At 36.7% G+C, this 21398-nt stretch overlaps 1 protein-coding gene across 1 annotated transcript in view; it reads left to right on the forward strand.

Moving 5' to 3' along the window:
* The window catches only part of LRRIQ3 (leucine-rich repeats and IQ motif containing 3), a 77382-nt gene that overhangs the window by 22483 nt on the left and 33501 nt on the right, over positions 1–21398 (forward strand). The window contains exon 5 of the mRNA XM_006775914.2: positions 17915–18035. Within this exon, the coding sequence (XP_006775977.1) occupies positions 17915–18035 (121 nt within the window). The remainder of the gene's footprint in view (positions 1–17914; positions 18036–21398) is intronic.

The following is a 21398-nucleotide window of genomic DNA, read 5'->3' on the forward strand; positions in this document are numbered from 1 at the left end:
GGCATGAGGGGGAGAGCGGGGGAGCCAGGAGGGGAGGTGGTCCCAGGTCTCACGCAAAATGCAATGGGTCACTATCCTATATAATAAAAGGCTAATATGTAAATAGAATCTATTTAATAGACCATTTAACTGCAGAACTGAACAACCGATCACTATGATGTGCGCTGACCACCAGGGGGCGCACGTGGAACATGGTGGGCGTTGGCAGCAGGCAGCAAAGTGTGGAACATGGTGGGCATTGGCCACAGTGGGATGGTGGAGCAGGTGAGCGGAGGCACCAAACCAAGGCGGGGTGCCAGTCGCTGTCATGGGAAGAGCCTCTGATGGATACTGAAAATTCCTTGCTTCTTCATGCCATGGTCCCACTGGGCGCTTGCACCTGCTGCCGGCGCCGGCCCCGCTTGCACCCGCTGTCAGCAGCAGAGCCGCCACTTGCAACTGCTGCTGGTGCCTGGCACTGGCCTCAATTGCCCCTCAGGGCTTCTTCACCTCCCCCTGCTCCTGAGGAGGAATTGGGGCCGGCAGCCATCACTCAGACCCGCTGCCAGTGATGGCCTTGCTTGCACGCACTGCTGGTGCCTGAGTCACCACTCACACCCACTGCCAGAGCCTAGCACCACTTCCAATCGGCACCCTCAGTGGGTGCAAGTTGTAGCTACCAGCCTTGATAGCCCCAGAGGGCTTCTCCACCTCTCCCTGCTCCTGAGGGGTGATTGGGGCAGCAGCCACCTCTCGCACCCACTGATGGTGCCATCCCCAATTGCTCCACGCCTTCAGTGGGTGTGAGCAGGGCCAGCACCTTCAGCGTGTGGGAGCAGCGGTGGCAGGAGCAGGGCTTCCAGCAGATAGGGGACTAGAGGAAGTGGCAGGAGGGGCTGGGTGGGGGCACAGAGGAGGGCCGAGACCTGCCTGTGCCCACCGCAGCCTTGCAGCCCACAGTTCCTTTCAAGGTTCATGAATTCGTGCTCTGGGCCCTTAGTATTCATGGAAAGAGCCAGAGGAGTGAGTTCAAGTTGCATTCATTCAATAAATGCTGTGCTTCAAAGCCAGAAGTTCATAGAAACACCAGAGTTCATGGTGCAAGAATAAACTTTAAATGAGATACAAAACCAAAAGTCAGGAACCAAAAGGAAGGATCTGTGAAAAACTTGGACAGAATGGAAGAAATTAAGGATCTGAAATAATCACTAGAAACATTTTTTTAAATATATGACTTACAATTATTGGTCAAATGATGGTTGTTCTTCTTGCAGAATAGGCTGACATAAATATAGAATTATGGTGGTAATATGACTGTGATAATTCTATATTTTAGGGAAACTTGTATATTATTATAATGGCTTTCAGGAAAATCTAGAAACTAAATCTAGATTATTATTGATTTTGCTGGGACACCCAAGATTATTTGAAATCTGCTTTGGCATAGTCAACCCTTTTCCTCAAAGGATACCAAGGAAAAGATATGTACAAGGAATAATAGCAAACAAAGCAGTTACTAACTGGGGCTTTGGCCTAAAACTTCATTGCAATTTTTTAGTAGCCTGGGATAGACTATGAGATATTCTTTTTTTTTTATCTATTCTTTGTTAGCTCGAATAGTCTCTTTTCATTATTTCCTAAATTGCAACCATGAATTTTATAAGGGATATTTTATGAGAAAAAGTCACACCCATTGGAGCCAAAATGAAAGCGATTCAGCGGGGAAAGCAATTTGCCATATATTTATCTCGGAGGCAGCTTAGTCGTTCCCTTTCCACCCACCCACACCCTCTTATCTGAAACTTCCTTAAGCTTAGTCATATTTTGTTAGGAAGGAAAAGGAAGCATGAAAGAGGTAAGAGAGAGTGCTGGTCAGGAACCATCACATCCTTTGCCTTGACACTTCTGGAGAGAGTGCATATGTTCTCCCTAGTCATCAGCAAAAGGAAAGGGATCAATAGAGCAATCCAATCCTATTTCTGTGGAAGGGATCTCTTACTTGGCACCACTTCTAACACACTGAGTGTTTACATCTTGCATTTCTTTATGGCATTGCATAGTTCCTGGAAACACCAGATATAGTCTAATATGGCAGTTACCTATACTAAGGTAAGACTTGCTTTAGAACTGTTGATTTGGTTTAATTCTAGAATATTTTATTGATTTTTTTTCCTTCCAAAGATTCATTTTTTCTCATTACTAAAATCTTGTCATGTTTTTTGTAAAACAAAATAATTTTTTCTCAAATATAATTCTCCTGTGAACCCTTTCCATTAATTATTACTAAATATATTTTCCTGAAGGTTTATAGATTTAATTTTTAAACCTGATGGACTTTTGGTCTTTTACTATATTATAATTTTTGATAAAGGTTCAAAAATATAACTAACTTTTAATTTATAATACTTATGCATGGAAAATACATGAGAGCATTGTTATCAAGATTTTCATAGTGCTGTTTAAGTGTCAGAATGTTAGGTAATTATTCCTTTTTTTCTGATAGTTTTTCTTTTTGTTCTAATCAGAAATCATGTTTTATTTACATAAGAATACAAAGATATTTCATTGTGGATAAAAAGATTATACCTGCATTATTTATAACATAAATATGGAAATATTGGAACCTCTATTTTGTATCATAGTTCACATAATCAGTCCTCTTTTTTTATAGTTAACTAGAGGCCCAATGTACAAAATCCCTCCAAGGGGTTCAGCCCCCGCTGCTGCAGCTTCATCTGGAAGGTTGTCTGGTCTAATTAGCATATTACCCTTTTATTATTATAGATAAATATTTTTTAGAGTACTTTCAGGTTCATAGCAAAATTAGTGGAAAGACAGAGTTCCCATGCATTCCCTGTCCCATACATGCACAGCCTTTCCTGCAGTGATGCATTTGCTATAATCTATGAACCTATATTAACCCATCATTATCTCCAAAAGTCCATAGATTACATTAGGGTTTACTCTTGACTTGTATAGTCTATGAATTGTGACAAATATATAATGACATGTATCTCCCATTAGAGAGTATCATACAGAATAGATTTATTGCCTTAAAAATCCTCTGTGCTCTTCATATTCACCCCTCCCTCCCCCTAACTCTTAGCAACCAATAATTCTTTTACTGTTTTTTATAGATTTTTCTTTTCCAGATGTCATATAGTTGGAATCATATAGTTTTCAGCCTTTTCAGATTGACATCTTTCACTTAGTAATATGTACTTAAGTTTCCTCCATGCCCTTGTATGGCTTAGTAGCTCATTATTTTTTAGCACTAAATTGTATTTCATTGCTACTGTTACAGGAACCTCTCACTGACACCAGAGAGGTGTTACCAGATGGGACAGCCCCCTGAGTCAGTGAAAGAGGGCTGTCCCCAACCTCTATTCTTGTCTTCTCATATAAATAAATTTATATGAGATCCTGAATGCCTTGGGAAAAGCCAATTTATTAAAGCAATTAAACATGCACCTTTATTGCAAAAGCAAAAGCAAAGCAAGCAAACTTATATATCTGGCTCGTGAAGCGCAGACGGGTTCTCAGGTAATCTGAAGATCAAGTTGGGTGGGGGTCAGAGGCATCATAAACCCTCCTGTCCATAGACTTCAAAATTCCTCTGACTATTTTGGTATGGGATTAATTCTCCAGGTTCCTTTTTTACTTTGTTGTGGCTTTCCAGAATTCATGAAAAGTACCTGGTAATTTTATCTTGCCAATCCTTGAGACTACTGGATTCTCTGCTTAAGGAGTAAAATGACCTTTTTTTCCCTTTCCCCTTTCCACCTGCCTTCCTGCATTCGCTCATGAGGGAGGTTTTTTAACCATTTGCTCTGTGGCCCTGGCTGAGGAAGATAATAGGTTTGTTAGTTACAAGCGGGCTGTAAATTGCCCGCACTGTTTGGCCTTGTTTTAACTTTTCTGTCTCAGTTTCCCTGTTCCTCCTGCCCTGAAATCCTATAACAGTCTGCTCCTGTAAGGTAAACATCCTTGCGGTTTGGAGCTCGACCCTGCTCAGCGCTGCGCTTATGTCTGTACTTTCTTCTTCCCCTGCTTACCCAGTCTGCCTAACCCTGCTTCTAACTCCTCTCAGTACTACAGAGTATTTATTCATCTACCTATTGTAGGATATCTTGGTTACTTCCAAGTTTTGGCAATTATGAACAAAGTTGCTATACATACCTTGTGAAGGGTCTTGTGTGGACATAACATTTTTTATTGGGGGGCGGGTAAAGACAAGGGAACATGAATGGTGGATCGTATGGTAAGAGCATGTTTGTTTGTTTGTTTAAATACAAAAATGTCTTCTAAAGTTGCTGTACCATTTTGCATTCCCTCCAGTAATGGATGGAAGTTTTTATTCCTCCATATCTTCACTGGTACTTGGTGTTGTCAGTGTTGTGGATTTTAGTGAGTCTAAGAGGTGTGTAATAGCATCTTATTGATGCTTTAATTTGCAATTCCCTAATGACATATTTTTATATGTGTATTTTCTTTGGTGAAGTTTAGTTTTCTTTTGACTATAGAAAAATAAGATGATTTATCACATTGTCTATGTGAATAGCAGAGAAAAGAGAAAGATTCTCCTTACTCAGGGCCCCTGCATTGCACAGGGCACCAGTGCGTTTACATTGCGGTGTATGTGGAAGTCATTCCCTGGAGTTGTGCAGAGCACAGCTTGCATGGCAGTGCCAGGTGGCCCTAATTTTCTAAATCCAAGTACCTAATCATATTTGAAGCGTTTTTTTTTTGTACCTACTTTAAGTTCAGGTAAATATGGAGGAAGGGGGAAGAATAATCAGCTCCATTTGCAAACCACAAAATATTGAATCTACTTTTTCCCTCTTTAATTTAACAGTAAATGATACTAAGGTTGATTGAGAACCTTGATGCTATATCAAACTCAAGAGATGTGGAATGAGTCACCTCATTTTATTGTGAATTGTTAAAAAGAAAATTATGGATAAATACTTTAAATTTTTAAAATTTTATTGTTTTGTGAAGTGAGAGTCCTTCCTTATACTGGAAACAGACCTTTATTATCCATGAGCTTCTGGGATGTTGTTTTAGCTTATATAATTCTAAGAAAGCAGCTTTGTAACGAAGTGCTTATATCTTCTCTAAAAATTGCCGTTTGTTGTTCTCTGACAGTCATTTTCGGGCCCCATCACCAATGCAGTTCATTTCAGATGGGTATTTTTTTAAATACGTAGACTGTTCATAGCACTGTTACAAACTCTAAGGCAGTGGTTCTAACCTTGGCTGCACATTAGAATCACCTGGGAATCTTTTTAAAATCCTGATTTCTGGGCCTCATCCTCCGGAAATTCTGTTTCTTTGTTATGGGGTGGGGCCACAACATTAGTAACAAAGAAACAGAATTTCCGGAGGATGAGGCCCAGAAGTCAGAATTTTAAAATTATTCCCAGGTGATTCTAATGTGCAGCCAAGGTTGAGAACCACTGCTCTAAGGCCTTAAAAATTGAAGTCAAGCAAGTTCTATGCTGAAACTTGTAGGGGCAGGGAAAGCACTGAAAAACATCCCCTGGGTAGGGACTGATTATATAAAGTGTGGAATTGCAAGGAGTACACAAATTCAAATTCAGATTAGTCTGTTTTCTACCTCTAAAGGGGCTCATGAAAGAAATTGGAGTTATCCTGAATATTAAGACTTTTGGGAAGTAGTGGCTTTTAATGTCAGGTAGAAGTATGAGATACTTACCAGAAGAGTTTATAAGGGCAGATACTAGGGCTACCAGAGCTAAGAATAATTTAATTTGTGTTTAATTCAGCCCTTTTTAGCGATCCTTAGAAGCAATAATGATGGCTTAGAACTACAGCTGTTGCTTAATGACCTCAGCAATGCAAAAAGGGCTAAACTTAGCCATTTAATAAAGTTTTACAGGTATTTATTATGTGCTTTCTAGGTTTCAGGCCATATGCTCCTCACTGACAGGAAAAATAAAATAGAGTCTGTTTCCTTTAATAAAAGATTTTACTGAGGCTAAATGGAGAAGACGTGGAGCTAGATGAATAAACCTAGGACAGAAGCAGACAAGGATAGTATTAGTTACCATTTATAGATGCTCAGATGCAAGGAATGCAGTTAGCTGACAACTCCAACTGTTAAGTTTTTTTAGGGTCCACCTCTGCTGTCAAGCTGAGGTCACACTATTCTCTGGGCACCCTCCCTCAATTCCTGAGTAAGGCAGAGTTATAAGAACCTGGCCACTTCTGCGCAGTGTGGGACTCGCAGATAGACAGACTTTGCTTCAGGGTTGGTGGTTGGTTGGCAGAAACTTTGACTCTCCCTGCTTACTCTTATTCCTCCATTTTCCTATAACGTGTGTACTTCCCAAATAAACCTTTTGTGCACTTAACTATGTTTTGATATCTCCTTCCTGGTAGAACCAACCTGGGACACCATTTATTATGCTTAGCTCCATAGGTGTGGATAAGATGGATTTGAAACCAAGCAACTGTAGAATTAGTTTTGAAAAGAAGGGAGATGTAGGTTAATACATACTCTTAGATACAAAATTGTGGGGTTTTCAAGGTCAAATGAGAGATCACTAGAAAAAGAACATTGAGTAGAGGATTTACATAATAGCATGACACATCTGGAAAGATAAAGGGTTAGGAAGTATAATGTGCTTATAATAATACTCCACAGATACTTTGTGCTTTGAGGTGAATAAAGGAAAATTAAAATACTTAAAACTCAGATATAGAAATTGGGAGTTACAAGGGAGATATAAATTTTGCCATATGTTAATTATATTGCCGTCTTTTTAACATCTTTCTATATGATATTCTTCTTGTGTCTATTTAATCAAACACAATATCTCTTTTTGGTTAATCCTCACTCAAGGATATTTTTTCCATTGCTTTTTAGAGAGAGTGGCAGGCAGGGAGGGAGGCAGCAGGAGGAGGGGGAGAGAGAGAGAGAGAGAGAGAGTGAGAGGCAGAGAAAGAGAGAGAGACATGTAAGAGAGACACATTGATTGATTGCCTTCCACATGCTCCCAACCAGAACATTGTTTTATATCACTGATAGACCATGTGTTATAGTGTACATTTCATGGCCTTTCTCATCACAAAATCCGCTTCACCTAAAGTTTTCCAGGTAGTGAAATATTATGGACAGATGACAAGAGAATGTAGGAAGGTTTCCAGAGTCTAGATGAATGATAATAATAGAGGCTATAGATTTCAGTAATTTATGGGCCTCTTAAAATTTTGTTTCAGTTTACCTTTTCAATGTTTTTTTTAGGCAATAGATATATACTTACATATGTTTATAAATATACTCTAATTTCAGTGCTCTTTTTACTTCAGCATACTATAAGCAAATCAAGAGTGAGTGGAATATTTTATTCTTTAGGAATTTCTGGTTTAGCTGAGGTAATAGAATAATGACCAATATATCTATATATGTAAGCACCATATGTGCAGTCAAACATACAAATAATTGAATGTCAAAAAATAAAAGATCAAAAGTAAAATTAAAAGTACACACACACACACAACAAAAAAAACACACACAACAACACACAAAACAAAACAAAACAAAACAAAACAAAAAGCTTCTTGACCAAAGCTATGAAGGTGAGAATTAGCTTGGTACATGTATAAATGGAAAAGACATTATCCTAACTATACTAAGAGATTTGTGAGAGGAATTGTGGAAACTGAAGTTGGATAGGGATGTTAATGGACATAATAATTTTCACTTGAGGGTTTAAATTATTATTTGATATGAAAAAGTATGCATTTAATATAATGCATTTATGCATATTATATTATTTAGAATTAAGTTACATTTGTTATTCAAACTTTTGTATAAGATGGTGGAGAACCAGATGTTAGGATGATTATTTAATTGTTTTAAATATAATATAAAAGAGAGTAAAGTGTGGAATCTTACATCCATTAGCCTAAAGTTTTCCAGGTAGTGAAATATTATGGACAGATGACAAGAGAATGTAGGAAGGTTTCCAGAGTCTAGATGAATGATAATAATAGAGGCTATAGATTTCAGTAATTTATGGGCCTCTTAAAATTTTGTTTCAGTTTACCTTTTCAATGTTTTTTTTTCTTAATATTTTATAAACAATACACATCAGCTTGTTTAGTATTTTTACCTTTCTCTTCAAGTTCCTTGTTTATTCTTGTTTGTCCCATGTTTTCCATCTACACTAATAAAAGAGAAACATGCAAATTAACCATCACTCCATCACTCTGCTACACCTACCAGCCAATTAGGAGTGAGTATGCAAATTAACTCAACTAAGATGGCGGCGGCCACGGAGCTGGAGTGAGCAGGAGGTTTGGGTTGCCCCCGGTGATGGAAGAAGCCAACTTCCTGCCTCCCCTGGCCAGCCCTGGGCTCTGCTCAAGGCTACAAAGTTTCAATTATAGAAAATAAATAAATCCCAGATACCTGCTTCCAGCCTGCCCTGGCCTCTGCTCAAGGAGGCGCTGAAAAAAAGAAAGAAAGAAAAAAAGGAGAGGCTGGGAGCTTGGGTCATCAGGGGGATGGCCAGCCTGAAAACGACCATCAGCCCCTCACCCAGGCTGGCCAGGCACCCCAGTGGGGACCCCCACCCTGATCCGGGACACCCTTCAGGGCAAACCAGCTGGCCCCCACCCATGCACCAGACCTCTATCTTTCTATACTAATAAAAGGGTAATATGCTAATTAGACTGGGAGATTTTCCAGGAGACCTTCCAGACACTCTACTGGACAAAGCCAGGGTGGCAGGGCCAAGGTAGAGTTGGTTAGAGGCAAAGAGGGGAGGGCATTTGTGGGTGATCAGGCCAGGATGGGACAGCAGTTGTGGGTGATCAGGCTGATGGGGGGTGGGGCCATTGGGGGTAAGCAGACCAGCAGGGAGGCCAGTTGGGGGTGAGCAGGCCATAAGTGGGGGTCAGCTGGAAGTGATCAGGACAGCGGGGCGGGGAAATTTGGAGTGAGCAGGCCGGCAAGGGTGGCAGTTGGGGGTGAGCACACTAGCACGAAGGGCAGTTGGGGGTGATCTGGCTGCCGGGGGGGGGGGCAGTTGGAGGCAAGCAGGCCAGCAGGCAGGGTGGTTAGAGGCAATCAGGCAGGCAGGCAGGCAGGCAGGTGAGTGGTTAGGAGCCAGCAGTCCCGAATTGTGAGACAGATGTCCGACTGCCGTTTTATGCCCAATCCCTGTAAACCGGCAGTAGGCCATCCTTCGAGAGGTCCCAGATTGGAGAGGGTGCAGGTGGGCTGAAGGACCCTCCCCACCCCCCATGCAAGAATTTCGTGCACCGGGTCACTAGTATGTAAATAAAGTATTATATACCTTTTTACATCTGCCCCATTTCTTCAAGATGCTGTCCATTGAGCTTAACCTTCTGATAACATTTACAGTTTTTTAAATATCACTCAAATTGGAACTTTAACATACATTTTATCTTGACATTCATAGGAGATGGTATATTAATTGAAGCAAAATTGGTTAGGCAAGAAAGAATTTGGAAATTGTAAGGAAATTAAGTGGTTATAGTGATAGGAACTAGCAAAGGGTGGCCAGTCTGGTAAGTATCTTCAAATTCAAAGAGTACTGTAAGCTCTATTTTTTGTCTATATGGCTAGCACCAATTTATCATTTATAAAATGTGTATTGTCATCTGTACACATGGGACGAGGGTATGAAAAGTTTATTAACATTGAAATCGGGTCAAGTTGAGATAGAAAGTTGATATTAATGTTGTCTCCCACCGGGTATCAAAACCTGGGAGCTATGTTGAAGGATTATTTTAGGAACAAAACTTATGCTAATGACTGGATGGCTTGGGAAATAGCTCAAGGAAGATGTCAAGTTAGAACTGGGAAACATTGCAAAAACATAACAGAGTGATGAATGATCAAGAATGAGATCAAAACCTAAATACCAGGATTGCCCTGGCAGCCCAGTTGGTTGGAGCATCATCCTGTACATCAAAAAGGTTGCAGGTTTGATACCCAGTTGGGGCATATGTGGAAGGCAAGCTATTAATGTTTCTCTCTCACATCAGTGTTTCTCTCTCTTTCTCTCTCTGTCTCTCTTCCTCTCTCTATAATCAATAAAAGATAACATATCCTTGGGTGAGGATTAAAAAATAACTGATTACCAGGATTAAGTGTTAGGCTATGAGCAAAGGAAATTAATAGAGAGCTCTTACGGTAAGTATTGGTCTGGAGAGGCTTATTGTCTCCAACTTTAGGCCCTAGAATGGGAAGGAGAGTAGAGTTTTATGTTGGAGATTTAGTAGCTCCAGAGGAAGGAAAATATGACTTCAGAAATAGAGCATTATATTTTACAAACAGCTCTGCCTTCAGAAGAGAACCATTGCTGCATATTGTGAGAGATTCCAGTAGTAGGATTAAGCTCGGTAAAAATAACTATATTTGAACTTGGCTACTATGAATCAGCTATTATTTGAGAGCATTGAATCTTTTTCATAGATAGGGATAATAAGATAAAAAAGCACTGCTATGGCTCCTCCCTCCAATGCACCTGCATTCCAGCACATTACCTTCTTTCAACAATTATGCCATCAGACAATAACCATCTCAAAGTAGGCACTAAAATGCCTTTGTTCATTCACCTAATGCCCAGCCCCAAACCTCCTTCCTGAATCTGATCTTTGCTTTCTTTTGTTTATGAATGAGATTATTTCCAGCATTATACCTCATTATCTGTTTCCTTCTTTGCTTCAGTTTGCAGCATTAGCTAAAAGGATACAGTCACTGATGAGACTCAGAACAAAAACTTGTTCTCTTAATATTCAGAGAAATTAATTTCTCTAATTAATTAGAATATTTCTGCTAATACTTTTCTGGTATTTGTTTCTATTTAAATTTATTTATGTCCTACTTCCTTTGAAGGTGGCTGTTTTATATGAATGGTTTTTACTGTAGAAATAGAAGCCACTTTGTAGCAGGTTGTATTTTATTTGTTTTTGACACCTTTTACCTAGCACAGTGATATGCACATAAGAGGCACTCAACAAAATATTGATTTAAAATAATATTGCATTCACAATAAATATACTCCAAATTATAAGGTTATTTTGCATTATAATTTATAACTCATGGAGTTCTTTTCTGAAAATATTAATCTGTGATTCTATGAAAAGATAGCTAACAGAATTATTATTGAGATTTTTATATGTGGGAAGAGAAGAATTAAGGTATTCATCTAAAGACCGTAGATTAAAAATAACATGCAAAGAGTGTAAGAGGATCTTACAAAGTTATAAACTATGTAAATAAAATGGATTTTCTTGCCAGTATTGTTACACTAGAACTCAGAACACCCTCAAAAATAGAAAAGGTAAAGAGGTTGCCAGAGAAGGTAGAAGGGTTAATAGATACTGTGGCCATTATTATAAAATTTATTATCTCAGAAATGCTAGAGGCTAATGATATAAACAGACTAATAATGAATTATGTGAGTCAATTAATCATAAATAATTACATGGTTATTAAGAAAATAAAAATGTTGTGCTGCATAGCCTTAATTTTTCATAGCATGTTTCTTTAGCTACTATTAGTGGTAGGATATTTTTATATAAGGGTAATTGTTCTTACACACTATGCCAAGTAATTTTTCCCCCAAATCTTAGAAATGCTGATGTAATCTTGAAAATACTAGTTCAGAGACACCGTTAAAGTTTTATACAAGATACACACTTTTTAAAATTGGTGCAGTCTTTATATTGGAAGTAGTGTATATTCTCAACTTCTAAATATTTATAGGAAATGCATATACTCATTTTGCAAGAAAGATCTTAGTGGAGAATAGAGGTAGAAGAAAATATGTAAAACGCATACCTTTCTTTTTTAGTTTCAACTTTTGAGTTCACTGAAATGTGAAAACCCTATCATTCGCGCTTTTAGGTTTCTTGTTATCATATAGAAATCCACGATTATTAGAATTCATGAGCACCTAAATGCAAATCTGGAACTTACTGTCCTCAAGGCAAAATGTAATGCTTGCTGACTATCATTAACTAATGGTACACCTCAAGAGTTTGACTGTATTTTTTCCCATCTTTAAACTTTATTACTGTATTTTTCTTCAGGGTAAAAAAAAATTATGGGTCCATTTCCACTGAAGTGGGCTGGATTTATGTATTCACCTCTCATCAGTGTCAAAAGGAATTGTGCCCATCATTCCCTGGACAACAGGATGAAAGCCTGTACTCAGATTGGACACTAGGGATATCAGCTGTACACACAAGATAAGTGTAAAGTTGAAAAGAGAAATACACTTAGTTCACCCAAGCCAGCATATTTTAGCAATTTGAAACTTGTATAACAATGTTCATGAAATTATTTACTTGCTCATACAAGAGAGCTAATATTACCATTTTTAAATCCAGTGAAATGTACCATCTAAAATTTGCTTTGCAAAGACTGCTAATGCAAAACCTTTTAAGCTCTCTTTTTTTCTAATAAGAAAAATAACAAAAACAATAAAATGACCATTCTTTACCACTTACTTAGAACGAATTTTTATTTGTTCCAAGGAAGAGAGAGTGGCTATGGCTATTTCAATAATTCTAAGCTTTGAATGACAAAGGTTTGTGTTTTAGAAATTGATAGGACTGAATTTTCTCAAAATAAATTTAGGTACTGTGTCTTAGAAAATATTACCTATGAAATCACATTGCTGCTCTCTGGTCTACTTAAGTTAGTTTTAGAGATATTCCATCTAGGAATGGATTTTTGCTGACAGTATTCACCTAGGAAGCTCAGAGAGACTCATAGTAAATTGCAGGCATGTCCTTATATTTAAGTCTTTGTTTAATAAAATATAAGGATTCAGACAATTCCTCCTTTAATAGCTTAAGAACCTAACATAAGGCTGTTTGTATCTTTGGAGGTCCCGGTAAACTACCATTTTGAGTCATTTTATCCAGCCATAGGAATATTGGATTTCATGTAAATAATAAACATTTGTATTATGGCTGATATATTTCTGATAAGACAGTAAGGCTGAGGTTGTTAAAGAAACGGTGCCAAATACACCGTGAAGTCACACAAATTGAGATTTGCACTGAATAATTTGTGGGCTGGCTAACATGGTCAGTGCTAGCACTTTACTAAGCCTATCAATATATATTCCCTGAGTATGTGTATGTATACTATATATACATGTATGTTGTTTATGTATCATATCATTCATCTATTATATAATCCACCCATTAAATAAATCACCTTTTGCTCTAGCACTGGGGGGAGGGGAGAATAATTATATGCATTTGAAATAGTGATTTTAATCCTTAGTATTACAACAAAAGCTTATACAAAGCTGCATTTACAAATATTCTGAACTTCAAAAATGAGTATATTATTCTGAGTTGCAGGAGGCTATAACTTCAATTTTAGAAAACATTGAGTCAATTTGATAGTTTATCAACATATGTTTACAAAGCATACTTAAGTTGATTATAATGTTTTACTTTAAAAATATAATTATGTATATGGTTTCTATGTTAATTTATTGAAATGTTTTCTTTATTGTAAATATAACCCTTCCTCCGATTCTAAACCCAAATTTAAAATGTGTAAAGTCTCTAAAATGCTGGGAATGTTTAAGGTATAGAAGATCAACCAAAACGTTAGTAAACTGTTGGCTGTCCCTATCTGTTGCTCTTTTCTCCTCAGTTCATAAATATCAGACAGTGTTCAAATATGTCTAGAAATATAGATTCTTGGGGTATACATTTTACTCTTAAGAAAAAGTATGTTTTTTCCTATAGAAATCTCTGTTTAATTGCCCATCCTTAAATTTTATGTCATCATATGAACTTGTGTCATTTGGGGATTGGATTACTTGAGCAGCATTGTAAAATGTTATCTTAACCAATTGAGTTAATACATGTGGTTTAATAAAAATACATAGTTTTATCATGAGTGTGTGTAGCATTCAGCCTGTGTTTTCTACTGTGGTTTTTTCAGTCTCAATGTCTTTCTCTTGCTTTTCATCTTTTTCACGTCCACATAGAGGATAAGTCATCAAATTATGAAATATTTTAAGAAGTATAGGATTTAAATATTCACAAAATAATAACTTTGTGCCAATGCCTAGCATAGTTATGGATATACTAGTTAACACTCAATACATATTTGTTGAATAAACTAATAAAACTTCAAACAAATCAATATTTTTATTGCTGTCATTTGTGAGTTGGCACTGCCAACAGAGGTTGAGAATTCAAAGTGGTGCAGGGATATTGAGATAAGTAAACATACTCCCAGTACTCAGACAGTATAATTTCTTCTTTGGGTGAGAAATGTTCTTAACTATGATATAAGGTAGAATACACTAGCGCTTTGACAGTTCTAAACAAAATATTTATTATATAGAGTTCATTATACTATTTTTAAAGTGTGATTTTTAGGTAAACCAGTACAGAATGATTCTCAATTATCACTATATAATATGTTAACTATTATACAAGGTAATACATGTATTAGGAAAAGTAGTATTGTGAGTACAATGGCACTGTCATAAGAGTAATAAATACAATTTTGGAGAGATTTTCAAAGAAACCAATCTGTATGCTCTGAAACTTCCTCATGCCCTTTACATTATCTAGCTAGTATTAGTTATTATTCTTGAGCCAGCATTGTATTCTCTCAATTTGAAATTATAACCTACATAAATAGGGTGCTTGAGATAGAGAATTGTAGGAGGAAGCCTACTTTTTACAAGATTGTCACAGAAAGTTTTTCTGAGGAGCTAATATTTACAGTTAAGATCTGAACAAACAGGAAGTTAGCCATGCAAAGCATAGGAAGGAGAGTGGCCTAGGCAGTGAGAAGAGCTTGCACAAGGAACTGAGGCATGCAATATCTTGTTTAATTTGAGTTGGGTTCAGGGATTGAATGAAATACAGTGTGCTGGGAGTATAATACACAAAGTCTAGTAGCAATGAGATTAGTTTGGCTGTATGGTCAAGGACTGTATTTTGCTGTGTTTTTGTTTGTTTGTTTGTTTGTTTGTTTGTAGGTTATAGTAAAGACTGAGCACCTTGGGCAGCCATCAGAGGATTTAAAGCAAAAGAGAAGCATAATCAGATGTACCTTTTAATAAATGTCTTATGGAAGCCAGGGTGAAGACTGAGACCAATAGGAGGCTATTTATGGTTGGAAGGGGTTATTATAGTTTAGATTAGAAGAAGTAAAGTGCAAATAGAGAGAAGTTAACAGATTTGAAATACATTTAAAAGGTAGAATGGCAAAGATTTTTGATGACATATTGTTAGGAGGGACAGACAAAGAGGTTACCAAAATAGAGGAAAATGCCTAGAAGTAAGAAAACACAAGAATGATGACATAACTTGAAGAGTTAAGAATAGAATTGATAGGTAAATTTAAGGTTGAAAAGCATTTGCAATTGGTTGTTACAGATTTGGTTGCAAAACAGCTGTCTACATTTTTTTTCCTACTTTGCTTAATGGAAAGATTTGAACCCAGATGAAAATAGAAGCAACATTATTAAAAGTCATATTTTGGTAGTACTGATGTTGTGTATTATATTAAAATTATTCTTGGCAACTGTAAGAAAATCTAACTATAAAAAGAATACATGAGCTCAAAAGTACCTACTTATTTGTTTTTCTATCAAAAAGTATATTTGTCATGTAAATGTAGGAATTGATTAGCAAAAAAAACTTTAGTGAAAAACAAAAACTGAGATTTATTCTAAGACCAGTTTGTATCTGTCATGAGCATTCAAAATTCTTGCACAGTGAATCATCACATCAAAGCAAATCATTTTCAATAAAAAATTAGAGAACACATATAAAATTTAAAATATAGAAAGTTAAGGATATTTATTTAAATATATATCTATTATATGGTATAGGGATTTGGGCAGAAAATTGTAAATACAGGGGACCAAGACACATATTCAAGTATCTCTGTTAAATTGTGGAATAAGGACATTTGCACAAGTGATAGGTCAAGATAGATATGATAATGAGTTCTCTATTTCAAAATTCTGCTAGCTATCACATTTTAGAGAGTTTATGTGAATTTCCTCTCAATGGATGAAGGTGGTGCTAGTCACCAAAACAAGAAGTATTAGTAGGTTTAAAGGAAAAATATGGCCCTATCCAGTTTGGCTCAGTGGATAGAGCGTCAGCCTGTGGACTCAAGGGTCCAAGGTTCGATTCCGGTCAAGGGCATGTACCTTGGTTGCGGGCCCACCCCAGTAGGGAGTGTGCAGGAGGCAGCTGATCAATGCTTCTCTCTCATCGATGTTTCTAACTCTCTATCCCTCTCCCTTCCTTTCTGTAAAAAAATCAATAAAATGTATTAAAAAAATAAAGGAAAAATATGACTTCAGTTTTCTTGAATATAAGATGACTATGACATTTTCTAGGTGAAAGAGCATAGCTCATGAGTATGACATAAATGAGTATGAGTATGACAAAGATTAATATGAATTGTTATGAGTATGACATAAATCAATATTTGTACAGAGATTTGAAACAATGACAAATGATAAGCACTATACAAGTATTCCGTACACAAATATACAGAAACAAATCTCACAAAGGATATTTACTTGAAGATATATATTTAGGGTCTTTAGAATTAAGACTAGTCGAGGAAAGCATAATAGAAAGGTTTTTCAAAATATAAATGTATATCCCCTCCCAAGATTCTTATTTTTTTTCTGTGGCAGTCTGTTACTGATTGCCTACCAATATCTGTCTTTGTCTTTTTTTTTTTTTTTGGTAAAAGATACTCAGGTTTTTTTTAAATATATTTTATTGATTTTTTACAGAGAGGAAGGGAGAGAGATAGAGAGTTAGAAACATCGATGAGAGAGAAACATTGATCAGCTGCCTCCTGTACATCTCCTACTGGGGATGTGCCCGCAACCCAGGTACATCCAGAATCGAACCTGGGACCTTTCAGTCCGCAGGCTGACGCTCTATCCACTGAGCCAAACTGGTTTCGCCAGAGATACTCAGTTTAACTTCAGGCAGCAAAGTACCTAGCAAAAGGCTGTATTTCTTATACTCTCCTTTGTAGTTATGGGTGACCAATGAGAAATAAACTAAAGTTATTTGAAAGGACCTGCAGGAAAGTTTCTTAAGACACATGGCCTGTGTTTTATCATTTCACCCTTTTCTCCATATTGCTGACTGATACACACATTGTGTTTGGAACTCTAGTAGCTATTTTGACTCCAGAGTCAACATTGAGTATAGAAGCCGTGGAGATGCAGTAAGGTAGAGATGACACATTTTTAAAGAGCCTGGGTTCTTGACCTCATGGATCCTCTGAATCATTCCTGGATGGACTGTGAAGAGAAAAAGGGATAGCACAGTATTAGTTATTAAAACATTTCCAACCACTTTGCAGACATTGCCCAGTTTACATCTGCGATGGCCCATTCTCTGTGAAGCTCCTTTCAATACCTATTCCTTCCATACATATCTGATCCATTTGTACTTTTAAGACTTGTGGTAATTCTTGTCCAACTTCTCTCTCCATCTTTGCTACTACCTTTTAGTGTTCTGTGAAGTAATTTTTCATCTCCTTTCTTACTCTGAATTTTCCTTTAGTCTTTCTGGGCAGCACTAAACACTTAACACTTCTCTCTTTATTCCTTATTTCTTCTCCCCCTTAGTTCCTTTAATTATGCCATCCTCCTGAAATGTCCCCCTTTTGTTTAATGTCTCTTAGAGCATTGTCATGAACTCTCAATGGAAAAATAATCAGAATAATACACAATGGAGTTCTTTTCACCTTTCCTAACTCTGGCTTGTCTCACAGGTTTTTGTTGTTGTTTTAAAATGAAAATCAATGATGATGTTTAACAAGTGAGAATTCTTTGAGAACTCTAAAATATATGAGATTATCATTGGTGTCATTGCTTTTATTTTGTTTCCACAGAATATACTTTCTCCTATTGATTTAATAAGTTCTAATAAAAAGAAAAAACATGTTTCCTCTCTCTTATCTGAATTAAAGACAAAAGATATTGGCAAAAAATCAAGACATCTCATTCAAAAAGGTTAGTTATGTGAATTTTTAAATTATATTTGAAGAGTAGATTTTGAATAAGAGTAATTAAATTTTTCAGAAATTGGACATGTTAATTTTGACTTATAAATATAAGACTTGATGAAATTCAAGTTGAGCATTCTAGATAAAATATCCATATCTCATTTAACATTTTACAAATATTCAGATTATACAATTATAAATCCTTCCTAATACACATGCTTACATGCTCCTCCTCTATTATCCCAATAGAATTATATTATGACTATTTGGGGGTTAACTAATATTTAATATTTTAATTTTTATGACTATGTAAACATTACAGCTGAGCCACACAATATATTAGGATTATATTTGCTTCATTATACAGTTATTTTAACTTGCTTGGAAATCTCATACCACTGCTATCCCCAAGTGCATTACATATTTTTTCAAGATATTTCTACTTTAGCCTTTCATTTTGCTGAATTCTTTAAAACTGCTTACTGACTAAAGCTGATGTTAAAGGCTATCATTTCTTCAACTGTGATCTCAAGAATGTATTTATCTATGCTGTGTTGGGACCCTTGTTTCTAAGATTCTACATCTTTTTCTTTCTTGATTTATTTTATTATTTTAATACAATGTATTCTTCATTAGTTTATTGAGAAATTATATGTGGGAGGTAAATTTTTTAAAGCCTGAAAGTCAAAACATGTCTTTATGCTTCAGTGCACTTGGTTGATGATTTGACTGTGTAGAACTTCCTTCTGAATTTTTTTATTGCTTTATTTCCTTCTAGCTTCCACTGTTACCTTTGAGATGTATATTGCCATTTAGTTCTCAGTTTGTTGTATATGAACATGTTTATTATTTTTCCCATCTGATGAACTTTTTAGCATTTTCTCTTTATAACAGCTGTTCTGCAATTTCACAGTGATTTGTCTCATATTTGTTTGTTACCTAAGGTGGATATTCTTTTTATTTAATTTATTGTGGCTTTTTAATCTGAAAAAATTACTCAGTTCTAGGTGTTTCTCTTGTATTAATTTTATGCTAAAATATGTATGACAAAAACTTACCATTTTAACAAATTTTAACTGTCCTTTAAGTACATTCATGTTGTTGTGAAACCATCATCTCTTTTTTCTTTGTCTTTATAGCTAAACTTGTTGATCTTGTTTATATTTTTGAAGAACCAAATCTTGTTTTCATTTATTTTCTTTTTTTAGTAATTCCATTTTATTTCTCCTAATATTTATTATTTCTTCTTTTCTGCTAGTGCTATTTCCAGGCTCTGTTTCCTCATCCAAAGTCTAGTGCCCTTTCTATTTAACCATGATGCCTGCTGAAGACTGTAAATGTATTGCTATGTAATTATTAAATCACATGCTGGGCATATGGTTGTCTTAGACTAAGCTATCTGAATTTATGAAATCTAACACACTCTGTCATTCCCTGTGTTATTTTAAATACTAGAGGCCTGGTGCACAAAATTTGTGCACTTGGGGGGACGTCCTTCAGCCTGGCCTGCAACCTCTCCCAGTCCAGGAGCCCTGGGGGGGATGTCCAACTGACAGCTTAGCCTCACTCCCCTAAGCCATCAATTGGACATCATTAGTGCTGCCGCAGAGGTGGGAGAGGTTCCCGCCACCGCTGCTGTACTTACCAGTGATGAGCCCGGCTTATGGCTTAGCGTCGCACCCCTTGTGGGAACACACTGACCACTGGGGGGGCAGCTCCTGCATTGAGCGTCTGCCCCCTGGTGGTCAGTGCACATCATAGTGACGGGTTGTTCTACTGTTTGGTCGATTTGCATATTAGCCTTTTATTATATAGGATTGTATAACCACCCATTTATATAAAATTCTGTAGTTTCACATTTATTTTTTATATATCTGGTTAAAACTATGGGAGTTGAAAAGTATCTTACTTTTTTGAATCATTAGAAGAATTAGAGTAAAAATAAAATTTTCCTCATATTTTTTCATGTAACTAACAGCAAATTATCTTATACTTGCTTTAAAAATGGTTAATTTTAAAAGCAAATAGAAATTGTACTAATTTTGCTTGAACAGATTATTATTATTTTCTGGCATGAGATTTTATCAATTCAGTGTTAAAAACTACTTTTCTTTCACCAGGTAATATTTTCTGTTAATTTTTAAATAGGGGCATTGTATCTTTCTATTAATCCATTTTACCAAATGGTACCTATTAGCATATATTCTAAGTCATATAACATGAGAAATACTTTTTCTTCTTAGCAGTATCACTCCTTCCTCAAATACAAAGTTTTTTATTTAAGAACTATTAGTAGTTTTCTTTCTCTGATCTTACTAAAATATGGGCTCAGCAAACCTTAGTTTGGAAGTTTAGGGAGTTTGGTAGTCTCCTTCTTCTACTATCTATAATAATAAAAGCATAATATACTAATTAGGCTGGATAGCCGAACGACCTTCCAGACGTCATTCTGGACATCCTTCTGGATGAAGCTGTGGTGGCAGAGGGCGAGGCAGAGGTGGTTAGGGGCAATCAGACAGACAGGTGAGTAGTTGAGAGCGATCAGGCAGGCAGGCGAGCGGTTAGGGGTGATAGGCAGGTAGGCGAGCAGTTAGGAGTGATCAGGCAAGCAGGCGAATGGTTTGGGCCTAAACCAGCAGTTGGACATCCCCTGAGAAATCCCAGATTGCGAGAGGGTGCAGGCCAGGCTGAGGGACCGCCCCACCCCCCCATGCACGGATTTCATGCACCAGGCCTCTAGTTTAGTTAATATTAAGTAAGAGCATTGTTTTTGAGATACAGACTCTTTCTAGACTACTTACGTATTTCCCCTCAATTGTAAGATAAGCAATGCCTGGAGTATTGAGTGGGAAGACTTCTAGGACAGTCTCCTAAGAAGTATGCTTTTATAACCTTCACTAGAGGCCCAATGCATGAAATTTGTGCAAGAGTAGTCCTTCTTTACCCTGGCTGCCAACACTGGTTTCCCTCTATCACCCAGGACCCAGGCTTCCCTCGCAGCCCCGGCTTTTATTATTATTATCATGCTTTTATTATTATAGATGGTTTTTGTAAGGAGGATCCTTTTCAATCCTGGCTTCTACCTATTCCTTCGTGTTTGCTAAAATGGAGTTATAATAAATGCTAAGTCCATTAGATCAGACTCTTTATTGTTATTCAAATATTCTATTTTCTTGCTGATTTTTCTTTTGTATGCTTAACCAAGAAGGGACAGAGAGATATTGAAATATTCCACTATAATTATGGATTTTTTGGCGTCTCCCTAATTTTATCAAATTTTGTTCATTACATCTTGAAGTGATTTTATTAAAGATCTACATGATAGTTGTTACAATTTCTTGTTGAATAGAACCTTTTATCATTTTGTATT

The sequence above is a fragment of the Myotis davidii genome, unplaced genomic scaffold (genome assembly GCF_000327345.1).
Source record: "Myotis davidii unplaced genomic scaffold, ASM32734v1 scaffold128, whole genome shotgun sequence".
Taxonomy (NCBI): domain Eukaryota; kingdom Metazoa; phylum Chordata; class Mammalia; order Chiroptera; family Vespertilionidae; genus Myotis; species Myotis davidii.